A 20,288-nucleotide genomic window follows, 5' to 3' on the forward strand; every position below is an offset into this window, starting at 1 on the left:
TCGCCTGAACGGCTATAGAAAAGTCTTTTTTTGAAACGTTGCTTTTTGTATAGCAAATTCACTGTCTGTCGGTCGCTAAGTCCGGGATATTCCGTAGGATTCCAAGGTAGGATAACAATCGCAAAAGAGGATGCTTACGGAAGTTTAGTAGATAAACCAAGTTATCTATTTCGATATCGCAAATTCAACAAAAACAATTTCAACAAAAATTGTTCGGAGGTTCAACCGAAAAACGACGAACACACGAAAACATTGTGCATTTACATATTACGTTTCTCATGATCGAGAAAAGCGTAGCGCTCAACATGAAACATAACAGTTTTTTCGTTTCATTGTTCTTTATTATATTACATTATTTGTCGCCAAACTCGATCGATTAGTAAACGAAAAAGTCTATTGTCAATTGAAAACATTTTCAACAAATGTAGTGGACTTGGAACGACCGACCGAATGGATGGTTGCAAAACTTATCACCTATTGTGCGCAGACCTCATACACGCTCTCACCCGGCTAAGCAGAGAAGCGAGAGAGAAAAGACAAAAACGGAGCCCGGGAACGCAAAACGCAAAAAACAGAGAACAGTCAGGTTAGTCAGAGAGTACGGACTAATTTTTCGAGTTATTTCAAAATAAAATTTCAAGCGGTCGGTTGTTCGTCGTTCGAATTTGTGAAACTCGTCAATCGTTTGTACGTTAGTATATTCTTTTGTTTGGAATTATATAGTTTTGTTACTTTATCAAGTGTTTTAGTTTTTCACTTTACACTAATATATAAAATATGAATAATATAATAAAGTGCAAATCCGCGTAGGGCAGAAAGAGAAACAGAGTCGAAAGAGAAACCACGCTTACTGTGACCAAAAAAATACAACCTAAGTGCAAAACTCTGCCTGCGTCGTCACCACCGTCAAACGCTTGTTATGGAAGCAACAACCTCCAAATTTGTAGCACCAGTCAGTTGACTTTACGTTGGGGAATTACTTCGCTCGAGCTGGTGGAACCGCAGTAAATTGTTGGAATGCCGAAGAAGGAACGACGCATTGAAGAAGAAGAGTTTGTTCGCTAATAAACCAGCCAACGTCGCGGAACGAAGATCTGCCGGCCGGGGGTCATCTCGTTTGATGGCGGACGAACAATTCAAAAGGAAGAAAAGATGATTCAGAAGAAACAGAAAAATTGCAGTACCAATACCATTCCAACTTTTTTGCAAATGATTGTACAGCTTTTGTTTAAAGTGACGCTGGTGTGTGGTGTTTCTGGTTCAATGGCGCGTTTGTGTGGTGCGCTCTGTTCGGCGAAATTTCACGGCTACCGGCTAAATTTAACGACGAGTTGTTGGTGTAGCATATTTTCTTAGCTTTCCCTCGCTGTTGTGAACACGTCGGTCCCATTACTTTCTATTGTCACCGTCACCTTAGCGTAACGGAAACTTGAATGCGATAGCTACGAAATGTGTTTACGTGTTACGCGTGCGATCAGAGAAAATAAAACTATGTAAATGTGGTAGAAAAACATAAAAGCACGCTGTAGCAAATGTTGTTTGACGTGGCTGTGAAGGACACTTACATATGGAGCAAGTAGTAGATACGAATGCTGGAAAAGAACACGAATCGAGCTGGGCGTGGGAAACTCGCGTGGAAAACAGACCCTTTACTTGTTTATTATTAGAAATTTTACGATTTTCTACACGGATTCGATCGCTCTGTGGAGATCGTTCAGTTGATCATGCACGACCGAAGCCGCCTTCTCGTTCTGGTATAGGGGCAAAACTTGTTCAATTAGCACATAACGCATACGCGCACAGTTTGTTCCGTTTCCGATTTATGACATCATCCGAGAACCATCCACCTTCAAAAACATGTTTATGCTCGTTTTAAACATGACACAAAATCTATTGATTTGAAAACGTTCGTTTGAAACATAGTCATTGGCATTGTTGAAATGCCATTACATGACGGTCACAAGGTTGTAGTCGTTGTGAGTCACGCTGTACTACATAGTACATTTCAATCCAACTACTCATCGGTACGTGTGTGTCATGGAAAAGAAACTTTCAATCATCATTAGTCACGAGACACTAACGATATTCACTACTCCATCAGACGAAATTTTAGGTGGAAGATGATAGCCTTTCGTGAACTCTCTCCGTAATGTGTTACTAATGATGAATTAAATTTGAATGGTTCGCCTACTGTGGGTGCGCCGTTCCTAGCAACTGTTAATGGTTCTTTCGCATTCCTGGTGCAACCTCTACGATTGCTATTGGTACGCGAGTTGCTGCTCAGACCAACCTCCCGTTTTATTACGCTGGAATTTGTCCACCGTGGAATTTTCACGTGGGATCTACCACACAAAGGCCTGAGAGATCAAACAGACTCACGTGGAGCGATTATCGTGCTTGGCAACCGCTCTCAATTGCATCGGTGCGCACAAAACAGCACCTACTGCACTGCAGTAGGCGGCGGCTTTTTCGTTTGGAAATCGTTTGTGTAGCAATCGGTTAAAATAGTTTTTCGAACGTCGTCCAAGGCCCAACTGTGACCAATGGAAATAGTCGGGGTGCAGTAGGACGCTGAGGGCGAGAAATGCGCAAATGAAAGCGGCGTTTGACTGATGCCGCCACCGTGACGCTATTGGATAAGAATAATAAGAGAAAACTTAATTTCCATTGGACGTGTTTGCATATGTTTAATTTATCTCTATACTTCTCGTTGCAGCTTTACCTACGGAAACTAGTGCTTTACTACCAGCAGTACCTTCTACAAGCAAATCGGAAACATGAGCTCATCGCAGTATTATCCATTCCAAGTACGTACTAGAACCGCTGCTTTCCCACCTTGTGGCCTTCGCGTAACGCACACGGGTGGTGAATAATACTCTAGAGAATTAGTTCATTCACATACGCGCGCTAGAAAATACACAATAAGTGGCTTTTAAAACATAGGCAACGTTGCGTCGGTTTTGGAGGACAGTTGCACGAAGATACTATCGCCAGTAGCGAGACATTAAACACACCGTACTGCTGCATGATGGTGCAGCTTCACTTAGTGCAACACAAGTATATCGATTGTTTTTAGCAAAAATTTCACGCAAACCCTGCAGCAGACCATGGGGACAGCGAGAATCATGAGTAATGGCTTTGAAGCTGTTTATGTGAGGGTATGAACCGTAATTGTCTAGTGTAAGTTGTGTAGCTTCGGTATTGTTAGCACTAACTTTCTCTGCCTATGGCTCTTTCAAATGCCAGTTTATGCCCAACAAACTACGTAAAACGACACTACTGTGTGTCGTGCATGTGCACAGTTTTGTTGTCTTATCAACTGCAATACCAATGGCGACCGATAAAGATTCGTTGACCCATTAGGCACAACACCAGCCCTGATATCTTATCGATGGGACATTATGTCACCAATATCATATCAGCAACATGTGATTAGATCACGTGTTTTCAACCAAAACAAAAACAAATAACCCCTTTTCAAACTATGGTGGTGTTTAGAGACTTTACCACTCTTACAATTCTCATGAAACGTGATTGAGGTGGTAACGTGCGGTGATTCACATCGTTTCGCTATAAGCCACCAGCGTGCAATCAAAGCTCGTTGAGAGAGAGGGAGCGAGAGACCGATGATTTTCGAACACTATGTCGCTTCCTCGCTATGATTAAGTTTAGCCCTGACATGATGGTTCCTACAGAATGACATCATCCGCCCTCCACAGATCTGTTTCCCACAAAACTCGCGCCAATATGAAGCGCAAAGGAAGAAGTCGAACTATCATGGTGGTACGGTCCATAAGACCTTCCTTCTTTGAGCCCACCCGATGATTTAACACGGAAATTGGAGACTTGCCATAACATGGTCACTAACGTGAATGGAGGACAGTGAGCGTACGGTATTGCGTTCTCTTTTTTCCAGGCGAGGCCCTATGATGTTCATGCGTCTAGTCAGCTAGGCGCCAAAGTTATTATGCGTAGTTTCCGGCAATATTGTGGGCAATGCATATAATCTTCCCGATCTCGAGCAATGCCTTATTTGATAGGTCAACTATTCGAAAGCGAAAGTGGTGCAATTGGAGAGCGTGATGACTGCACGGGCAATTGAAATGTGCACTTTTTTCGGAAACGTTTCCAAAGTAATATTGTAAGAATTGAAGATCAAGTGTCCAAACAAGCGTTTCACAGTTTGGAAATGTTCAAACGAGCATGCTATCACGCAACAAACCGCCAGCGTGTGACACGCAGGTTATGACATTGAAGTGCCATCATCATCATAAACTGTCGACCGCAGCGCGAGGTGAAAACACCATCGAATCTCCAACCTGGTCGATATGTTTCACGGTTGCCTTAAATACTGAAGCGTTCAATCTCGTGAAAGCTGCCGTGTCACGGAATTGACGCTGAAAGTGAAGCCATTTGATGGGTCCTACAATTGGCATGTTTTACCATCTAGCCAGGTCAAAACGTCCGATCGGGTTTACCTAACACTTTGTGGTGAAACAGCGTGAGTATCGATTATTTCCTTCTACGGCGAAACGGAAACGAAAGCATGCCGTATTTGTGGTATCCTTTTACGCTGCTCTACTAACACGTTTTGATAACCATGAAAAAGCGAAAAAAAGTGGGACAAATAATCGATATTAACCCACCACACCCGCGGCTTTTGTTGGTCACCGTACGCATTCCTACGGCAATCGCGCGAAGTCCATTAAGAATGTGAGAAACCGGGCGGTGGTCTAAATTAGTAATAATTAAGGCAGGGTAGGGCACAGGCAGGGATAGAGAGTTGATTTATTGTACTCTTTTATGGAAGTCAATTTTCATATTATTGCATGAAGATGATAAAAGGTGCAGCTAAAGTCGTGCCCCTCGGAACCGGAGTAAACCAAGCTTCTGGCTGAAGCTCCAGTCTCATCCTAGACCTAGAACGTAAAGGATCTTCATGACGAAGCACTATCGTCACTCATTTGTGCCTAGTGAATGCTACACGGAATGTAATTAATGTCGGATTGCGAAGTAGTTTTGCTGCGATGTGCCATAACAAAGACTTTCCCATTTCCTTAACCGGCCATTCGGTGCTTGCGCCGCCGACTCGCGCTCTACAATTGGGCGAACCGCGCATCCGTTTTGGGAAACTTCAGCAAACGCTGGCCAACAGCAGCACATGCTGCCACCAGCTCGTTCAAAGGACACGCGTTTTGCTGCGAGGTCCCCGGCACAGGGGTTCCGGTGGCTGTATGTACGATCAGTTCGATTCGATAGGCAATATGTCCGTGTCCTCGTCGGAGGAGGATGAGGTGGAAGAACCTGACCCCGTGGAGGTGGTACCGGTGAGTTGGTATCGAAACCTCCCCCCAATGATTAACGGAGCAGAGCATGTGTTACGATTGGAGTGCCATTTTAGTTCACATCAGATTAACCGTAGGACTCGAATTTTGATTCCATGACTAATGCCAAAACGTTGGATACATCCTACAGTGCACGCCGACCGTCTACCCGGCGGATCCGTTCGACGCGAACGAGGATGCGGCCACGCTACGTACCGCCATGAAGGGTTTCGGCACCGATGAGAAGGCCATAATTGAGGTGCTGGCCCGCCGCGGCATCGTGCAGCGTCTCGAGATCGCCCAGGCGTTTAAGACCTCGTTCGGTAAAGATCTGATAAGCGACCTGAAGTCGGAGCTGGGTGGCAAGTTCGAGGACGTGATCTTGGCGCTGATGACCCCGTTGCCGCAGTTCTACGCCAAGGAGCTGCACGATGCCATTTCGGGCATTGGCACGGACGAGGAAGCGATCATCGAGATTCTGTGCACTCTGTCGAACTACGGCATCCGCACGATCGCCGAGTTCTACGAGCAAATGTACAACGTTTCGCTCGAGTCGGACCTCAAGGGGGACACTAGCGGGGCCTTCAAGCGGCTGTGCGTGTCCCTAGTGCAGGGCAACCGTGATGAGAACAACGTAAGTACCATACCGTGCTCTTCTCTGGGGCTTCTAGTCGATGGTGCGATTATTTGACGACGACTGTGTAAATTAGGGTGTGGACGAGGGTGCCGCCGCCGCTGATGCGCAGGCACTGTACGAGGCCGGCGAAGGCCAATGGGGCACGGATGAGTCCGTTTTCAATCAGATTCTGGTGACGCGCTCCTACCAGCAGCTGCGGGCCGTCTTCGATATCTACGAGAACCTAGCTGGACACCCGGTCGAGGACGCCGTCAAGCGCGAATTCAGTGGAGCCATCGAGGAGGGCTTCAAAGCCATTGGTGAGTAACGGCGATCGGCGTAATAGAGACTCCGGTGATGTTCATGATCGGTTCGCTTGCCGCAGTTCGGTGCGTCCGATCGAAGGTGCAGTACTTTGCAAAGCGTCTCCACAACTCGATGGCGGGCCTGGGAACCAACGATAAGACGCTGATCCGCATCATCGTTAGCCGATCGGAGATTGACCTCGGCGATATTAAGGAAGCCTTCCAGGAGATGTACGGCAAGTCGCTCGAATCGTGGATTAAGGTATGTTGTGTATTTGTTTGTCGCACTGTTTGCCGTGTCCCCTCTTGGCTTCCTATTATTTGCTACACGTATTTGTCGTCTCACACACTTGTACGCGGTGTGAAGTTCATCTGTGTCGGAAATCTTCATCAAAACTACCACACATACCTCACCTTTAACACACCCAACCACACACATTCATTCCAACTCATTAATTGCTAACAGTGGACCAAACACGCCCTTGACTGCGTATCCGTCCGTCGGGACAAACATTGTTCCCTCCCATGTGGCCCATTTGCGGGGAGCGGGATGGTAATAACACTGGTCGTAATTTTCAAAGTAAACATTACAACCAAACCACCCGGACGCGTGCGTGTCTCTTAACTTATCTCTGATCTCTTCGAGCGCTAGGTGACGAGGCTGGATCTAATGTGTAAATTTGTTTCTCCGTCGGTTTCCACACGACAATCCCAAATTTAGGCATACTTTTGCATACAAAAGTGTTACCAACGCACTTATAACCAATTCAGACGATTCACGTTTTGTACGTAAATTTTGTTAATAGTTCTTGAAGGTTCTTCTGTTTTAGAAGCTTAGAGCAACGATTGCGCACTTCTTTTGATTTCCAAACTGTTCATTGTTTTTTACCGTTATTCGCATTGCTCTGCTTAATTCTAGTCGTTCAAAGAATGTCACCGGTTTGTCAAATAATATGCTTGTTATCTTTGCGGCGTTGCGAAATCAACAGCTTATGCCTGGAAGGTTGCTATCGTGTTCTTGTTTTCACTACCAAATTCGTGTTAAAATTCATTTGTTCTCCTTCATCTCCTATTCTCTTCCTTTCCAATGTACTCTTACAATCTCTTTTGGCTAAAATATACTAAAATTTATCATTTTCAACGCACCACTTCTACTACTGCTGCTGTTCTTCCAGGGCGATACATCGGGCGATTACAAAAAGGCTCTGCTAGCAATCAGCGGCTGCCGATAAGGGTGTTTGTTTTTGAGCGCGATCGCCAAGCGATGAATGCAAAAGAGGAACCAACAATCTCTCACACTCTGTCGATCGCTATCGATTTTCACGATGGTGCGCTTGGTTTGTGTTTGCCAACTACGGAGAACGAGAGAGAAAGGAGAGAGTTTACGAGTCCCCAAAACAATGTAAAAACAATTCAAATTCAAGTTTAGCTATCCTCACTACCAACCAAGAAATATCCGTCCGTGCTTCTGAGTGCCAAGCGCAAAACCGTCGTAGCCCGCAACGGTTCCTCGAACCTACTCTTATGCAATCGAAACACCACAGCGCGAAATCCATAACCAGATTGTTAGCGTCTTTAACTCCTAGTGCCACCAGTAGTAATGTTCCAGTTACGTATTGAGTTTTCCCATTTTTGTTTTGCTTATTTTTCGTTTATTTTGCAACGTTTTCCAATCACTTCCGCACAGGAAAAGCTGTGTATTGCAAATTTATTTCAAACCAGTTCAGACCGATTGTTGTACTGTTTAACGTAGTAGATGTTGAAACAAAACCCCCAAACAAATTGGCCAATAAAATCAGTTAACTGAACAAGAAAACGTGCCGTGCGGTATGGGGGGCAGCAACCTGTGTTTTGTTGGTATGATTAGTGGCGCAACCCCCGTGTAAATTATGTAGATGTTTAATTTCAGCTTCAGCGTAGTGCGCGGCCTTTTTCGGCTATAAACTGTGCATGCCTTGTAACTAATCTTTCACAACAACCGTAACCGATTTCTGAAACCTTAACTTAGTTTTACATAAACGTCCGCTTACATTCTCGCACACGATTTATTGTAACTGAGCTCACATCACATTGAAATTTGTTGATTGATATGCGGCGTGTTTTTTTTCTCTTTCTCCCTTTTTGGTCCATTTTTGTCCATTGTCACAACACAACGTTTATCGCACGCGCGCGGGCGCGAAACCCTTGCCGCTGCTGCAGGAGGATCTTGGAGGCGATAATGCTAACTTGCTGTATCATTTGGCCGCTTACTAAAATGCCATCCAATGTGGGTTTGTTGTGTGGTCCCAGAAAGCGCACAAAAGATGAGCACACCACGTGCCGCGCCAGGCGTTAAACCCCAGATTACGCGCAGTATTATATCGTTTGGAAAAAGTTGGGTTGCGAGTCTGCGTGATACCCCCTTTAAATCATTTTACGCGCTTAAAGCGTCCATACGAGATTATCGGTTCCATTCTTACATTCACACACGAAATTGTATGTTTTGGACTTAATTCGCACCCTAGATAAACATAAATTAAATTAGTTTTCGTCGATCCAAACTGTGACGGAGCTGTGTTGCTGCGCAAATGTTTCCATGATGCCCCACTCACCTGTCCCTACCGTACTCTCGTTCGCAGGAGGATGTCGGAGGAGACCTAGGCGACCTCCTGGCAACCCTGGCCTCGTTTTAAACGCGTCCCGAATGATGCATCCGGCATGCATGCATTTATTTTGCCGACATGGTTTGCACTCGAATCGCACTCTACAGCGCCTTTTGTTATTCAGGATCAGTAAATAGAGAGAGAGCGCCATAGCTTACGGCTACGTGCGATCGTTTTCTAAGTTTCCCCAAAAAGGCAAAAGTGTTCTCAGTGTTTCTAATTTTGTTTTGTTAGTTATTGTGTTGCACAGTAAATTATATCAAGGATCAACATATGGGACAAATATATACTCATCATTCACCTAAGAGTTGGTTTTCACTTTTAAAATTTAAGCTTCTTGATGCGCTTGGTTCTCTTACGCCCCCCCCTTTCTCACAAAGCTCTCTCTAATGCAACGGGTGTCCTCACACATTTTTCTTCCAGGACGACCTGGGAAGTGATCTAGGCAATTTGCTCGCCGAACTAGCTGCGTACTAAAATTAATCCATAAGAGACGAATGTTCACTCTAATACGCGCATTTACTGTGAACAACACATAAAACAAAAGTTGTTGGTTGTTTGCCATTGGTAAACTTGTGATCATCGTACACAGCCCCGCCCTTGATCGATAGGCCGATAGTTGGACATTGTAGATATTCGCGAAATAAAAATTCTTTTTGCGGCAACAGTAGCAGAAGTGTGTTGCGACGAACGTTTGATAACAAAAATGTACTAAAAACCCTACTCACCACCTATCCTTTGCACACTCCGCCTATGTCGCGTGAATGCTTGTTGATCGTACACTCCCCCGAACCACAGGGCGTTGATGATGAACTTTGAACTCTTCCTACTCCTTTCAGGATGATCTAAGCGGTGACTATCGCGATGTTCTAGTAACGCTCACTTCCTACTGAGCAGGTTTCTTCTGTTTCTGCAATATAAATCCCACATCATCCTCCTCACAGCGCCGTTCTGCGTTTCACCCGATCACGTTGATCGTTAATCGTACAAAACCCCACAAGAGATCCGTCTAACCCTGAAATGATCGTTGATTGTTGCTCTAGTTTATACCGCACAAGTTTGGTTGGTTAATAAAAGTGCACCTATGCAGGCAGGATAAGTATACGAGCCTCGTTCGCTTCGCGCTACAATTGCTTTCGTCCCCGTCGGACATTACGAATGCCCACGGTTTCGATGGTAAATGCGACCGCAATCTGGGGCGTCGTGGGACTCTTCTCGACCGCTGCAATATAGCGGTTCAGGTGCTGCTGCCCGTCCGTTTCATCCCGTCCAAGTACGATGCGTTGGTTAATTTTGTGGCTGTGGCTTCCACCGAGGGCCGGTACGATTTGGATATCGTTACACGGCTGCTTAGAATCCGCAATCCTCGTCGTCACGTCGTTCGTTACGACCACCTAGCGAAAGCAGAAACTTTGCCTAAAACTGGTCCGAACCGGGTAGTGGGATCACTTACAGCACAGCCAAACCGGTGGGCTAGCTTGTGGAGCTCGGTAAGTATTTCGTGGAGACGTGTCACTCGTTCGAGCGTCTGCGGTATCGTGTTGCGCACCACAAACGACAGGGAGTCAATTATGATCAGTCTAATCTAGTGAAACGGAGTAATGGATCAGTAATCAGGCGACAACGTTGAATTATTTCGGTGGTAACCTACCTTCTCGCCGGCGTAGCATTTGTTCTGCAACACGGCGATTGCCTCCAAAATATGGGAACAGTTGCGCACGTGCGTGTAGAGGATATTGTTCACGACCGAGTCCAGTGTGAAGCCGGCCATGATTTCTTGTTTGTCGTTTCTGCGCAAAAAGCAGGGCATTTTCGTGCAATGATCGAGGCAGGCTTTTGCCATTTCTGTATGACAAAACCGTAGAAATATTATCTTCCTTATCCGGTTCCTGACGGAACGTTATGTTCCCCTTCCCTTACCTTGTATCCGCTGCGGAGAGAATCCGTATTTTGTGTCCAGATAGGCAACCCGTCCTTCTAGACCGCCTAACTGGCGAGGTATTTGAACGTTTACCGAGAGCTGCAAACTAGGAGCAACAGCAGAGGTGGTCGTTTATTTCACTATCTGGTGCAGTGGGATTGTTCGTACTCACCAAAACTGAGTTTTGCCGCTACCGGGACGGCCGCACAGTTCCGTAATCAGCCCCTGTGCAATGCCACAGCCCAGGACCAGGTCGAGATCCTTGCAGAACGTCAGTATTCCTCCGCGGTCGCATTCTTCATTCAACAAATCGTAGGCATCGAACTTAAACATTCACCACGCACCAAGAACGACCGACAACCAACAACATTAAATCAAAGCAAACGCCGGCAGTTCGAGACAGCTACTTCATATACGCGCGAAAAGCGTCTGTCACGTGCAAAATGGAACGTACTCAGCCAGCCAGCCTGCCAGAGGGCTGCGTGCTTTTAAAGTGAACATTTCCTTCGACTCTGAAAAGAAACTCTATTGCAACTTTTTAAAAATTGTTATTTGTCTTTATTTCTCTTCAATGTTGACACAAACCTTCCTTATACGAGCATTCCTCCGATCCGGAGGAACCTGTCTCATTCGCATATACACGCACACACGCACACACACGCAAACACTAAGCCAGACCGGGCAGTGGATGTTGCTAATGACGAAGCGATGTGAAATCATTTTGAGCTCGAGGAACACAAATATAAAAAAAAAGATCGGTTAAACCTAAGTATTACACAATTTTCGTTAAGTTTTCAAGCGATGTAGAAAAAGAAACTCATTTACTTCCCCCTGCTGGGAAGGAAGATTGCATCAGGAAGGGCGCGTTTGTTTTCAAATGCCACCGAACCAGAAAATATTTGCTTAAAAATTAGCACGCCACAAATAAAACGGTAAAGTAAATTAAATTGAATGTAAAATATGAAAAAATGCCATGCTAAGTATTTCCCCCCTCTCGCACGGTGGCGGCGCTCAACTCTACACAGCCTCTTCGTCGTCGGGATTGTACTGTTGGTCATCGTCCTCCGCAGCTGAAGACGGAGCAGCCGTGGTGGTGGTCGTCGTAGGAGCAGCATTCGGGTCGAACCGTTCGTACACCTTTACGTACTGGCCGACCCGTTCCGTGGGATAGTCCGTATGGAAGAAGGAAGCTTTCTCGTGGTAGATCGACAAGAAATCCTTGATTTGCGGCTCAAGCACATCGAACGCAACGACGTGCGTCGGGAGAGCGCTGCGCGGATGAACTGGCAGATTCCGACGGATCCATCCCATCGGATTGCCGTAGAACTGGTCCGCCTCGTCGACGTAGTTCTCCTGTCCCTGTAGATTCGGCTCGCAGCGCAAGAAACGCATCGTCACGTTCTGATGCACGTGACTGTAGAACGGGGTCGAGTGGCACGGCATGAGGAACAGGATTTTCGCTTCATTTCGGTACTCATCGCGATACTCGCCGGTGGTCGACCCGAGGTAAGATGCCACGTCCAGTGTGCCGCGCTGATGGACGAGTCCGAAGTACCCTGCCATCAGCCCGTTGACGGTCACTATGAAGAGCGCCACGAACCAAATCAGTTTGCTGAAAAGAAGCACATCATCGAATCAACACTTCCATTCGCGGACGTCGTTAAAGTGGTTTGAAAATAATCGTTACCTCGATGCTTTGCGACTCCAGCGCGAGAGATAATCGGCCGATACAAACAGACACATTGGCAGGACCTGCAGTAGGAAGCGGAATTCTTTGTGCGAAAGCACCGAGTACACCACCACCGTGGACAGGACGGACGAAAGCAACACCATGCGTTGCGGGTACACCCGGCGGTTGCGTACCGTGTCGTAGCACGCCAGGGCAAACGGGACGATTCCGACCCCGAGCACGATGGGCAAGCCGGTGGACACGTACCAGTACCACGGGTGCTCGCCGTAGAAACTTCCAACGCCCTGCAGCACGTTATGATGAAGGAATTCGTAGGCCGTAACGACGAACGCACCGTGGAAGTAGCTGTCGACGGCGATGTTTACCACTCCGACCAGCAGCCCGACAAGAAGGTACCGTTTCAGCAGCAGTTCCCAGGTTGGGTGGGAAGACTTTTTGATGTGATACACACACAGCGGTACCCAGGGAATGACGGAAGTGGGCCGTAGAAAGAACGACACCGCCACGGGCACCAGGAACGTGGTAGACTCCGAGGCCCACGGGAAGAAGCTGAGTGCGATCATCGTAACGGCCGTTTCGAGCGTGTTGGCCATCGTGCGGGATGCGACGTAGAACCAGCACCAGGAGGTGGCGAGCAGAAAGACGGACCACTTGCTCTTGTTTGACCACACGTAGAACCGATAGTCGGCGTACGCGCTGAGCAACGCCTGCAGGACACGCGGCAAGATGGTGAGCAGCTCCACGGAATCCAGACTGAGCAGGGCCAGCAGTTTGTACAGCCCGGCAATGAACACCGGATACAGGTAGCTTCTGATGCCAGCGGTCCATTCCCATGTCAAGTGGCCATATCTAAAAGACGGAGCGAACCAGTCAGCCCATCTTCACCATACACGTGCGCGCGCCGTTTGCAATGTCACGCAACAACGGGAGTCGCGATGATTTTTGCGTCAACTTACCCAAAGGCCAAACGGTGCGCAACCTCCAGACTCTGCCAGTACTCGTCCGGCGCGAAAAAAGTCGCCACAAGGAACACCGAAGCGACGCGCAATGCGGCAAAAAACCAAAACATTCTTCCCGCTTCCATTCTCGGCTTTAATCGGATCAAAAACTTTCTTTTTTGGACTGTTGCTTCACCGCGGACACACACACACATGCACACACGCGGCGGTCACTCTATAGGGAGGTGCGTGCGAGGAGACTGTACTTTGCCGGCCCAACGCGGATTCGAAATAGTAGGGACAACACACGTGCTCACTTTACGTTTGCGCTTGCCCCCTTGGCGGGGGGCCCGGATTTGGAGACTGTAGAGAAGCTGCGCCGGGTTCCAGCGCGTGTTCCTGTGCGTGCGTATGACCACGACCGTTGACCGCCGCCGACGACGAAAATAAACCACTAACGCGGCTCAGAGACACGCTCGGCGTGACGTTTTGTTTTCATCGCGGCCGCGTCGTGTCGATGACGTAACTGAAACCTATCGAAAGGGTTTCTGAGATGTAGGCGAAGGAACGAAGACTTTCCGTGCGGTTCGCGAAATGGTACGGGAGGACGGAAAAAGAAGCGGCCACCAATTGATCATCGTAAAAATGTGGACAGTTTTTCAACAGAAATTCAGCTTTTTAAACCCCGGGAAAAGGACGATTGCGAGTTGTAGCTGGTGCTTCGGTGCATCACCTGAGTGGCTTCGTTAAAAAGTCACTCACATTTGACAGCGCGCTGTCAAGCCGGCGACGCCAAACATTGCATTTCTGATCATTGCGAAGTCGGTATTTTCGGCAAATAACACCGGTTTTGAGAAGCAAAGATGGTGGAAACGAATGGTGCCGAATTAACCGAGCACGAGGCCGAGCTGTACGATCGGCAGATTCGCCTGTGGGGTTTGGATTCGCAAAAGCGGTAAGCATCCTCAGAATACGACCGACACGGTTCCCTTCGCGGCCGCCGGTTCACTCCGCTCACCGACCGTCCGTCCGTTCGTCCGTTGTCTTCCGACAGGCTTCGTGGCGCGCGCATTTTGATAGCCGGTCTGAACGGGTTGGCAGCAGAAATCGTGAAAAACATCGTACTGACAGGCGTTAAGTCGGTCACACTGCTCGATGATGCCTCGGTCACCGAGGCGGACTTTTGTTCGCAATTCCTGGCCCCGCAGTCCTCGGTCGGCAGTAACCGTGCCGAGGCATCGCTCGACCGTGCCCAGCACCTCAATCCGATGGTAGAACTGAAGGCCGACCCCGGCTCGCTGGCATCGAAACCGGACGAGTTCTTCCACGACTTTGACGTGGTCTGCGTGATCGGTGCCCCGACCGCGGAACAGCTGCGCGTGGACGGTGCTTGCCGTGCGGCGAATGTGAAATTCTTTACCGCCGACCTTTGGGGAATGTTCGGGTTCAGCTTTGCCGACTTGCAGGAGCACGAGTTCGCCGAGGACATCAGTAAGCACAAGGTGATCTCGAAGCCGGGTGAGCGAACGAAATCGGAAATCGTCACCACGACGGTCAAGCGCACGCTCCAATACCCACCATACCAAGCGCTAGTGGATTTCGATTACCGCGAGGCAACGTTCCTGCGGAAGCTGAAGCGTACCGGTCCAGCTCTCCCGCTGCTGCGCGTTCTGCAAGCGTTCCGCGACGAGGAGAAACGGGATCCGGATTATCGCCGGCGTAGCGAGGATTACACGAAGCTGCTGCAACTGCGCGACACGCTGGCACCGGAACTCGTTCCCGACGATGCGTTCGTTCACGTGTTTGCGCAGATTTCTCCGGCGGCCGCCATCGTCGGAGGGGCCGTAGCGCACGAGATCATCAAAGTGGTATCGCAGAAGGAAGCACCACACCGCAATGTGTTCCTGTTCGATCCCGAACGGTGCTGCGGTTTCGTGGAACTGGTTGGGGCCACCGAGTGAACACTGGTGGTGGCGATGTATGTTTAAGGACCGTTTTGTCTCTACTGGAATAATATATATTCATTCTGTGCTTTATAAAACGTATACAGGCTTAGGGTGGCACTAAAAATGCTGCTCAAAGATGGGATCGTCCAATGCCACGGTTCGTCGTACCGTTCGCCCCACAACGGAATCATAGCACCACGGTGACAAGCCCTGCGGTTCACTGACCTTCACAGCTAAGTCCTGCTCGTGGAGCGTGTGACCGGCGAAGCAATTTTTGGCATAAACCAACGATTTACCTAACTTGCTATGGCAAGGTTTTTCCGATTGTAACATCTTTCGGTCCTCCACGCGCATCTCTTTGAGCGCAGTGTGCAACTCGGTCCCATCGTAATCGCTTGCATCCAATACGTTGGCCAACAATTTTTCAACACAATCCGTGTCCTTCGCCAGATCAGCTTCGATCGTGCGAATGTACTGTACCATACGCGTGAATTCGGGCGGGTCAAGCGATGCCCGATGGTCGGTGCCTTTCCACGTTTTGTCGAGGGTAAAGTGGCGCTCGATAATCCTCGCACCTAACGCCACGCTTGCAATGGTGAGCTGCACGCCCATCTCATGTCCCGAGTAACCCACCGTTAGGTGCGGAAAGCGATCGCGGTACAGCGGGATCAAGCGCAACATTGTGTCTTCCGGTGGTGTTGGATACGCCGAAATACAGTGCAATAGGGCCACGTTGTTTCTTTCTCCAAACATGTCACCAATCCGCTGGATTTGCTCCCAGCTCTGCATTCCGGTTGAAACGACCAACGGCACACGGGTTCGGGTAGCCGCGTAGCGAAGAAGGGGCACATTGTCGGCATCACCGGAACCGATTTTAATAAACGGAACCCTCAGCTGTTCCTCGAGCTCTCGGAACGAAACCATATCCATCGCGGAAGCCGTAAACAGCACACCGGCGTCGGAGGCAAACCGTTGCAATTCGCGGTACTGATCGAGCGTAAACTCCAGGAATGCTTTATGCTGCCCATACGTTTGGCCCCACGAATTAGGCCCACCGTACGGTCGGGCCAGTGCCGCGCTCGTGAATTTTTCCTCCAAAGTCGACCGCTGGAACTTTACACAATCGGCTCCGCAATCCTGGCGGAGCAGTGGAAGATTGGTGGTCAGTCGATCGAAGAATCCAAGTTGGCCTTACCTTTGCCGTTTGTATCATGCGCTTAGCAACGTCCACGGAACCTTGATGGTTTTGTCCGATCTCAGCAACCACAAAAACTTTGCCCTCAGATTGCCACATAATAAAATGCTCTTTTTTTATTAAAATGTAATGAGGCTTAAAATAACAAAGCAAAACACACAACCTATTTACAAACACACTCGTGGGCGGGCGTCCCTTAGTTAAACGGAGCAAAGGCCGAATTTTGACGCATCGTTCGCGGCTCCCAACGCCTTTTCCGCCGCAGCCTCCCTCAGTACAGATAAAGACCGAACACTGTCACCACGCAGAAGATGGAGGAATTGGTAAATTCGCCCGAGGCGTGATTGTCGGTTTCCGGATCCCAGCGGCACCGCGACACATATTTGCACCCCGCACCCAGCTGCTGGCCCAGCATCACCTCCACCACGTGTTTGTAGCTCTGCATATTGAGATCGCGAACTCGCAAGCTGATTTCATCGGCCAGTGTTTTCGTGTAATCCGCCGCCATTTCGGCGTTGTACTTTTTACCTGCAAACCGTGCGACCGGCATCATGTCGGATGATTGTTGCATAAAATGATGGCCACCAGCGGCTCCCGCTTACCGGTCAGTGTTTCCGTGAGGGCCGTGTTGATAATTTCACGAATCTTTTCCGATTTGAACCGTTCACCCAGTCCCGGTCGCATCAGGTATGCGGCCGGTACCTGTGCCGACGCACCTTCCCGGTCATCCTGGGTCTGGGTAGTTTCGGACGTTTCCTCTGCAGGTTTTTCACTACCCACCACCATGGCTGGAGGCGGACACTTTGCTGTGAATGTGAAAACTAGAAACCCAAAGCGAAAAATCGAGAATCCGTTGGGCGTTTCAATGGTTGCTGGGCGACCGAAGTAAACAGTGCCCGGTGAAAAATGTACGGTGTTTGTGGGAACTTTTGAAATCACACAACAGTCACAGCTAATTTTCAACATAATTGTATATTTTCTTCCCGTTTTACAAGCGATTACCGATAGGTAGTGGTGTAAACACCATCATACTCGCCTTTCTCGTCTTGCCCGGATTCGTATGAAGACATTTTGTTCGTGTAGTACGAATAATCTATTACAACGTAATTGATATCGCCGTTTACTTTAAATCTTACAATTGAATTCCTCTTCGAGCCTGGACAGTGCCGCGAATGGGCTTTGCCGTCATTGTTTGTAAATCACTTAACTCCGGCGGTCCGGCCCGTTCCACTAGCCCCTCGGATAGTCTTTAAGCGCACCGTTGCTCCCGGATACTATTTGTTCTTGACACAGAAGAGAAGGAAATGCAGCGGGGTGAAAAAAGGGAAGTCGGCCACGTTTGGTTGGTTTTGTAAAACAAAAATAAAACGGGGGATGCATCCTCCACAGGGTGCCTCTCTAAGCAACAGTTCCCCCTAACGCTGTCCGTAAGCTTCTTTTTGCGTCCCTGTCCCACTAGGTGGTGCTTATCGAATTAAAACAACACGGAATCTACGTTAACTTTATCGGGAGCTCGCCGAGGAGGTAGGAAACAGTAACATTATAACACGGAGTTGTGTTGCGAAGAAAGGAAATTTGGAAATTTGGGGGCCACACCCAACCCGCGGGGGACATCTCAATCGTCCTCCCGGCTGTGGGGGGGTGGTAAGTAGTAGCCCTCTAGCTTGTACGGTCTTATCACATTGCGGTGTAGTCGAGCTGAATGTTGATCTGCCGGACGCCGATGGCTTCGAAGATCATGCGCGTGTGCTGCACGACGTACTTCGGATCAACGTTTTTCGAAACCTCCAGCTTAATGACGCCCACGTACACGTCGGTGCAGAGCGTCCAGAAGTGGGGCTCCTGCACGCTGTACACACCGGCCAGTCCGGTTACCTTCTGGTAGCAGGAGGGCAGCAGACGGTCCAGTGCAACCGGTTGCCGCTGCATTAGCACCATCACCGACTCTCTGATCAGCGACAGTGTGCTGACACCGATCGTGAGGGCAATGAACATACTGCAAATCGGATCGGCACGCATCCATCCGAACACCTGCATCAGCACCGCCGAAATGATCACGCCCACCGAGCCGAGGGTGTCCGCCAGAATGTGTAGGAATACGCCACGCATAATCTGCGAATTCGTGGACACAATCTCCGTACTATGATGGTGGTGGTGATTGTGGTCATGATGGTTATCGTTGCCACCGTGCGAATGCCCGTGATCGTGATGGTTCGACAGCAGATGTTGCGTGTCGTGGTGGTTCAAATGGTTGCCGACGCCACCGTGCGAATGGCCATGACTAGCACCGCCACCATGCGAATGGCCATGGCTGCTACCTCCACCGCCATGCGAGTGCCCGTGGCCCCCGTGTTGGAATGCATAGATGCCGACCAGGTTCACCAGCAGGCCGAGCACCGAAACCACGAACAGACGCTCGTGTTTCACCTCCGGTGGTTCGATGGCCCGTTCGACCGCCTCGGACATGATGAAGAATGCGATAAACAGTAGAAACAAACTGTTCACAAACCCGGCCAGTACCTCGGCCCGCACGTAACCGTAAGAATACTTTTCATTCGCACGCCACTTCGTTATGACCGAGGCCGCCAAACCAGCCAGCAGCCCGGTGCAGTCGAAAAACATGTGGAACGAATCTGAGATCAGTCCTGTGGGAAAGTGGAAACGGAAAGACATTAGCAGTGTGGGGTTCCATTGGTGCGACTGATCGGCTTATTACCTAAACTATTCGTCCATATGCCGTACATGAGCTCGACGAAGGCGAAGCTTAAATTCAGCAGCAGGAAGAAGAACAGGTTGCGCGAGTTACGGTCGGCTAGGATGAGCCGGGCGAGATTGTTGAACTTTTCCCGTATCCGGTACCCGAAGCCGCGGGAATCTTTGTGAGTCAATGGGAGCATTGCAGCGCGGCAGGAAAAGGTCACCCGACGTCGTGGTCAAAACGCTTTGTTTTGGGTTGGGTTCGTTGCCACTACAGGCCGTCTGTGGGAAATCTGGTGAACACGTAAGATGGTGTGATGATTTTTTTTAATAAACACGATCAATGAATGATTCAATGATGGTGAGGAACAGTCATTCCCTTCGTGTTGCTGCGTTTCGTCGGTCGCGTTCTCCTCCGGAACCCTTCTAAGTAGGCCACGGCCGGGGGTAGTATCAACAAAACCGTTTCGGTTTGGTGAAATCGGCAGGTTTTGTGCTTACGTATGCACAATGTAAAATTGTTTATTTTGTCGGGAGCTTCCGCATTGGGAAACCCTCTTGACGTAGTGTCACGATTAGAAGAAAGAGTCACTCGCACTCACAGTCATTTTTGCATTTTTTTTATCAGTGACGACAGCAACCGAAGACGACGATGAGCAGGTCTTGGAAACCTTGCTCACACTTACCTTAGTGGGCTGGAATTTCAAATCGATAACCACCGATCGGACAGTAACGTGCGCGATTGAGTGGTGCTAACGATCAGCAGCATGGTTTGCGGAACATTTCAATACTTGTGTGGTGTGTCGGCAAATGGTTATGAGGCCGTCTCGCGTAGCTATTTGCCGATTTTGTACTGCAACCCTGCGAAAACGCTCACTGTGTTGACACGACAACACAACCGACCGCTTTTCGACAACTGAAACGAAAAGTGAGTTGTAAGCCGCTGTCAAATGCAAACGCTTTCGTTAAGAAAAACGCACATCTGCGGCAGGATAGTTTCGTTCAGTTTCGCTA

At 48.8% G+C, this 20,288-nt stretch overlaps 7 protein-coding genes across 12 annotated transcripts; 2 read left to right on the plus strand and 5 right to left on the minus strand.

Annotated features, from left to right (window-relative positions):
• The first annotated feature begins 628 nt into the window (after positions 1 to 628).
• LOC131210253 (annexin B9) lies at positions 629 to 9,978 on the plus strand. 6 transcript variants are annotated; one of them, XM_058203470.1, is made up of 6 exons: positions 629 to 687; positions 2,717 to 2,807; positions 5,476 to 5,958; positions 6,035 to 6,260; positions 6,326 to 6,507; positions 9,727 to 9,978. In XM_058203470.1, the coding sequence occupies exons 2-6, from the start codon at positions 2,778 to 2,780 to the stop codon at positions 9,778 to 9,780; spliced, it is 975 nt and encodes a 324-aa protein (XP_058059453.1). In that variant the 5' UTR covers positions 629 to 687; positions 2,717 to 2,777; the 3' UTR covers positions 9,781 to 9,978. The 6 variants fall into 6 exon arrangements, with proteins under 6 accessions (XP_058059453.1, XP_058059456.1, XP_058059454.1 ...); XM_058203473.1 differs by lacking the exon at positions 9,727 to 9,978 and adding an exon at positions 9,311 to 9,550; XM_058203471.1 differs by lacking the exon at positions 9,727 to 9,978 and adding an exon at positions 8,445 to 9,187.
• Positions 9,979 to 10,011: 33 nt separating this feature from the next.
• Positions 10,012 to 11,141, minus strand: LOC131211920 (DNA repair protein RAD51 homolog 3-like). The gene is made up of 5 exons (XM_058205605.1): positions 10,981 to 11,141; positions 10,808 to 10,914; positions 10,539 to 10,732; positions 10,341 to 10,472; positions 10,012 to 10,281 (listed from the first exon to the last, which is right to left on the minus strand). The coding sequence occupies exons 1-5, from the start codon at positions 11,139 to 11,141 to the stop codon at positions 10,012 to 10,014; spliced, it is 864 nt and encodes a 287-aa protein (XP_058061588.1).
• A 684-nt stretch (positions 11,142 to 11,825) lies between these two features.
• On the minus strand, positions 11,826 to 13,902 carry LOC131211925 (GPI mannosyltransferase 3). The gene is made up of 3 exons (XM_058205611.1): positions 13,455 to 13,902; positions 12,496 to 13,347; positions 11,826 to 12,420 (listed from the first exon to the last, which is right to left on the minus strand). Exons 1-3 carry the CDS (start codon positions 13,649 to 13,651, stop codon positions 11,826 to 11,828), a joined length of 1,644 nt encoding a protein of 547 aa, XP_058061594.1. The 5' UTR covers positions 13,652 to 13,902.
• A 334-nt stretch (positions 13,903 to 14,236) lies between these two features.
• LOC131208319 (SUMO-activating enzyme subunit 1) lies at positions 14,237 to 15,461 on the plus strand. The gene is made up of 2 exons (XM_058201021.1): positions 14,237 to 14,391; positions 14,491 to 15,461. The coding sequence occupies exons 1-2, from the start codon at positions 14,300 to 14,302 to the stop codon at positions 15,395 to 15,397; spliced, it is 999 nt and encodes a 332-aa protein (XP_058057004.1). The 5' UTR covers positions 14,237 to 14,299; the 3' UTR covers positions 15,398 to 15,461.
• LOC131208318 (sialic acid synthase) lies at positions 15,445 to 16,832 on the minus strand. Its single transcript, XM_058201020.1, has 2 exons — positions 16,578 to 16,832; positions 15,445 to 16,519 (listed from the first exon to the last, which is right to left on the minus strand). The coding sequence occupies exons 1-2, from the start codon at positions 16,674 to 16,676 to the stop codon at positions 15,500 to 15,502; spliced, it is 1,119 nt and encodes a 372-aa protein (XP_058057003.1). The 5' UTR covers positions 16,677 to 16,832; the 3' UTR covers positions 15,445 to 15,499.
• LOC131208321 (dynein light chain Tctex-type protein 2B) lies at positions 16,717 to 17,436 on the minus strand. Its single transcript, XM_058201022.1, has 2 exons — positions 17,180 to 17,436; positions 16,717 to 17,105 (listed from the first exon to the last, which is right to left on the minus strand). The coding sequence occupies exons 1-2, from the start codon at positions 17,361 to 17,363 to the stop codon at positions 16,849 to 16,851; spliced, it is 441 nt and encodes a 146-aa protein (XP_058057005.1). The 5' UTR covers positions 17,364 to 17,436; the 3' UTR covers positions 16,717 to 16,848.
• Positions 17,437 to 17,659: 223 nt separating this feature from the next.
• LOC131209869 (zinc transporter 7) lies at positions 17,660 to 20,173 on the minus strand. Its single transcript, XM_058203019.1, has 3 exons — positions 19,961 to 20,173; positions 19,294 to 19,567; positions 17,660 to 19,222 (listed from the first exon to the last, which is right to left on the minus strand). The coding sequence occupies exons 2-3, from the start codon at positions 19,472 to 19,474 to the stop codon at positions 18,255 to 18,257; spliced, it is 1,149 nt and encodes a 382-aa protein (XP_058059002.1). The 5' UTR covers positions 19,475 to 19,567; positions 19,961 to 20,173; the 3' UTR covers positions 17,660 to 18,254.
• Between the last annotated feature and the right edge of the window lie 115 nt (positions 20,174 to 20,288).

Source organism: Anopheles bellator, chromosome 2, assembly GCF_943735745.2.
Source record: "Anopheles bellator chromosome 2, idAnoBellAS_SP24_06.2, whole genome shotgun sequence".
NCBI lineage: Eukaryota > Metazoa > Arthropoda > Insecta > Diptera > Culicidae > Anopheles > Anopheles bellator.

Coding starts and splice junctions, on each gene's coding strand:
- LOC131211925 (XM_058205611.1), bottom strand. CDS start 13,651: ATGTGTGTGTGTGTCCGCGGTGAAGCAACAGTCCAAAAAAGAAAGTTT. Junction 13,348..13,454: donor GCGCACCGTTTGGCCTTTGG/GTAAGTTGACGC, acceptor TCCGTCTTTTAG/ATATGGCCACTTGACATGGG. Junction 12,421..12,495: donor TGGAGTCGCAAAGCATCGAG/GTAACGATTATT, acceptor GCTTCTTTTCAG/CAAACTGATTTGGTTCGTGG.
- LOC131208321 (XM_058201022.1), bottom strand. CDS start 17,363: ATGGTGGTGGGTAGTGAAAAACCTGCAGAGGAAACGTCCGAAACTACC. Junction 17,106..17,179: donor CCTCACGGAAACACTGACCG/GTAAGCGGGAGC, acceptor CACGGTTTGCAG/GTAAAAAGTACAACGCCGAA.
- LOC131210253 (XM_058203467.1), top strand. CDS start 2,778: ATGAGCTCATCGCAGTATTATCCATTCCAA. Junction 5,959..6,034: donor GCAACCGTGATGAGAACAAC/GTAAGTACCATA, acceptor TGTGTAAATTAG/GGTGTGGACGAGGGTGCCGC. Junction 6,261..6,325: donor GGAGGGCTTCAAAGCCATTG/GTGAGTAACGGC, acceptor CGCTTGCCGCAG/TTCGGTGCGTCCGATCGAAG.
- LOC131208318 (XM_058201020.1), bottom strand. CDS start 16,676: ATGTGGCAATCTGAGGGCAAAGTTTTTGTGGTTGCTGAGATCGGACAA. Junction 16,520..16,577: donor GCATGATACAAACGGCAAAG/GTAAGGCCAACT, acceptor CTGCTCCGCCAG/GATTGCGGAGCCGATTGTGT.
- LOC131211920 (XM_058205605.1), bottom strand. CDS start 11,141: ATGTTTAAGTTCGATGCCTACGATTTGTTGAATGAAGAATGCGACCGC. Junction 10,473..10,538: donor AATGCTACGCCGGCGAGAAG/GTAGGTTACCAC, acceptor CCGTTTCACTAG/ATTAGACTGATCATAATTGA. Junction 10,282..10,340: donor CCCACCGGTTTGGCTGTGCT/GTAAGTGATCCC, acceptor TGCTTTCGCTAG/GTGGTCGTAACGAACGACGT.
- LOC131209869 (XM_058203019.1), bottom strand. CDS start 19,474: ATGCTCCCATTGACTCACAAAGATTCCCGCGGCTTCGGGTACCGGATA. Junction 19,223..19,293: donor CATATGGACGAATAGTTTAG/GTAATAAGCCGA, acceptor ACTTTCCCACAG/GACTGATCTCAGATTCGTTC.
- LOC131208319 (XM_058201021.1), top strand. CDS start 14,300: ATGGTGGAAACGAATGGTGCCGAATTAACCGAGCACGAGGCCGAGCTG. Junction 14,392..14,490: donor GGTTTGGATTCGCAAAAGCG/GTAAGCATCCTC, acceptor GTCTTCCGACAG/GCTTCGTGGCGCGCGCATTT.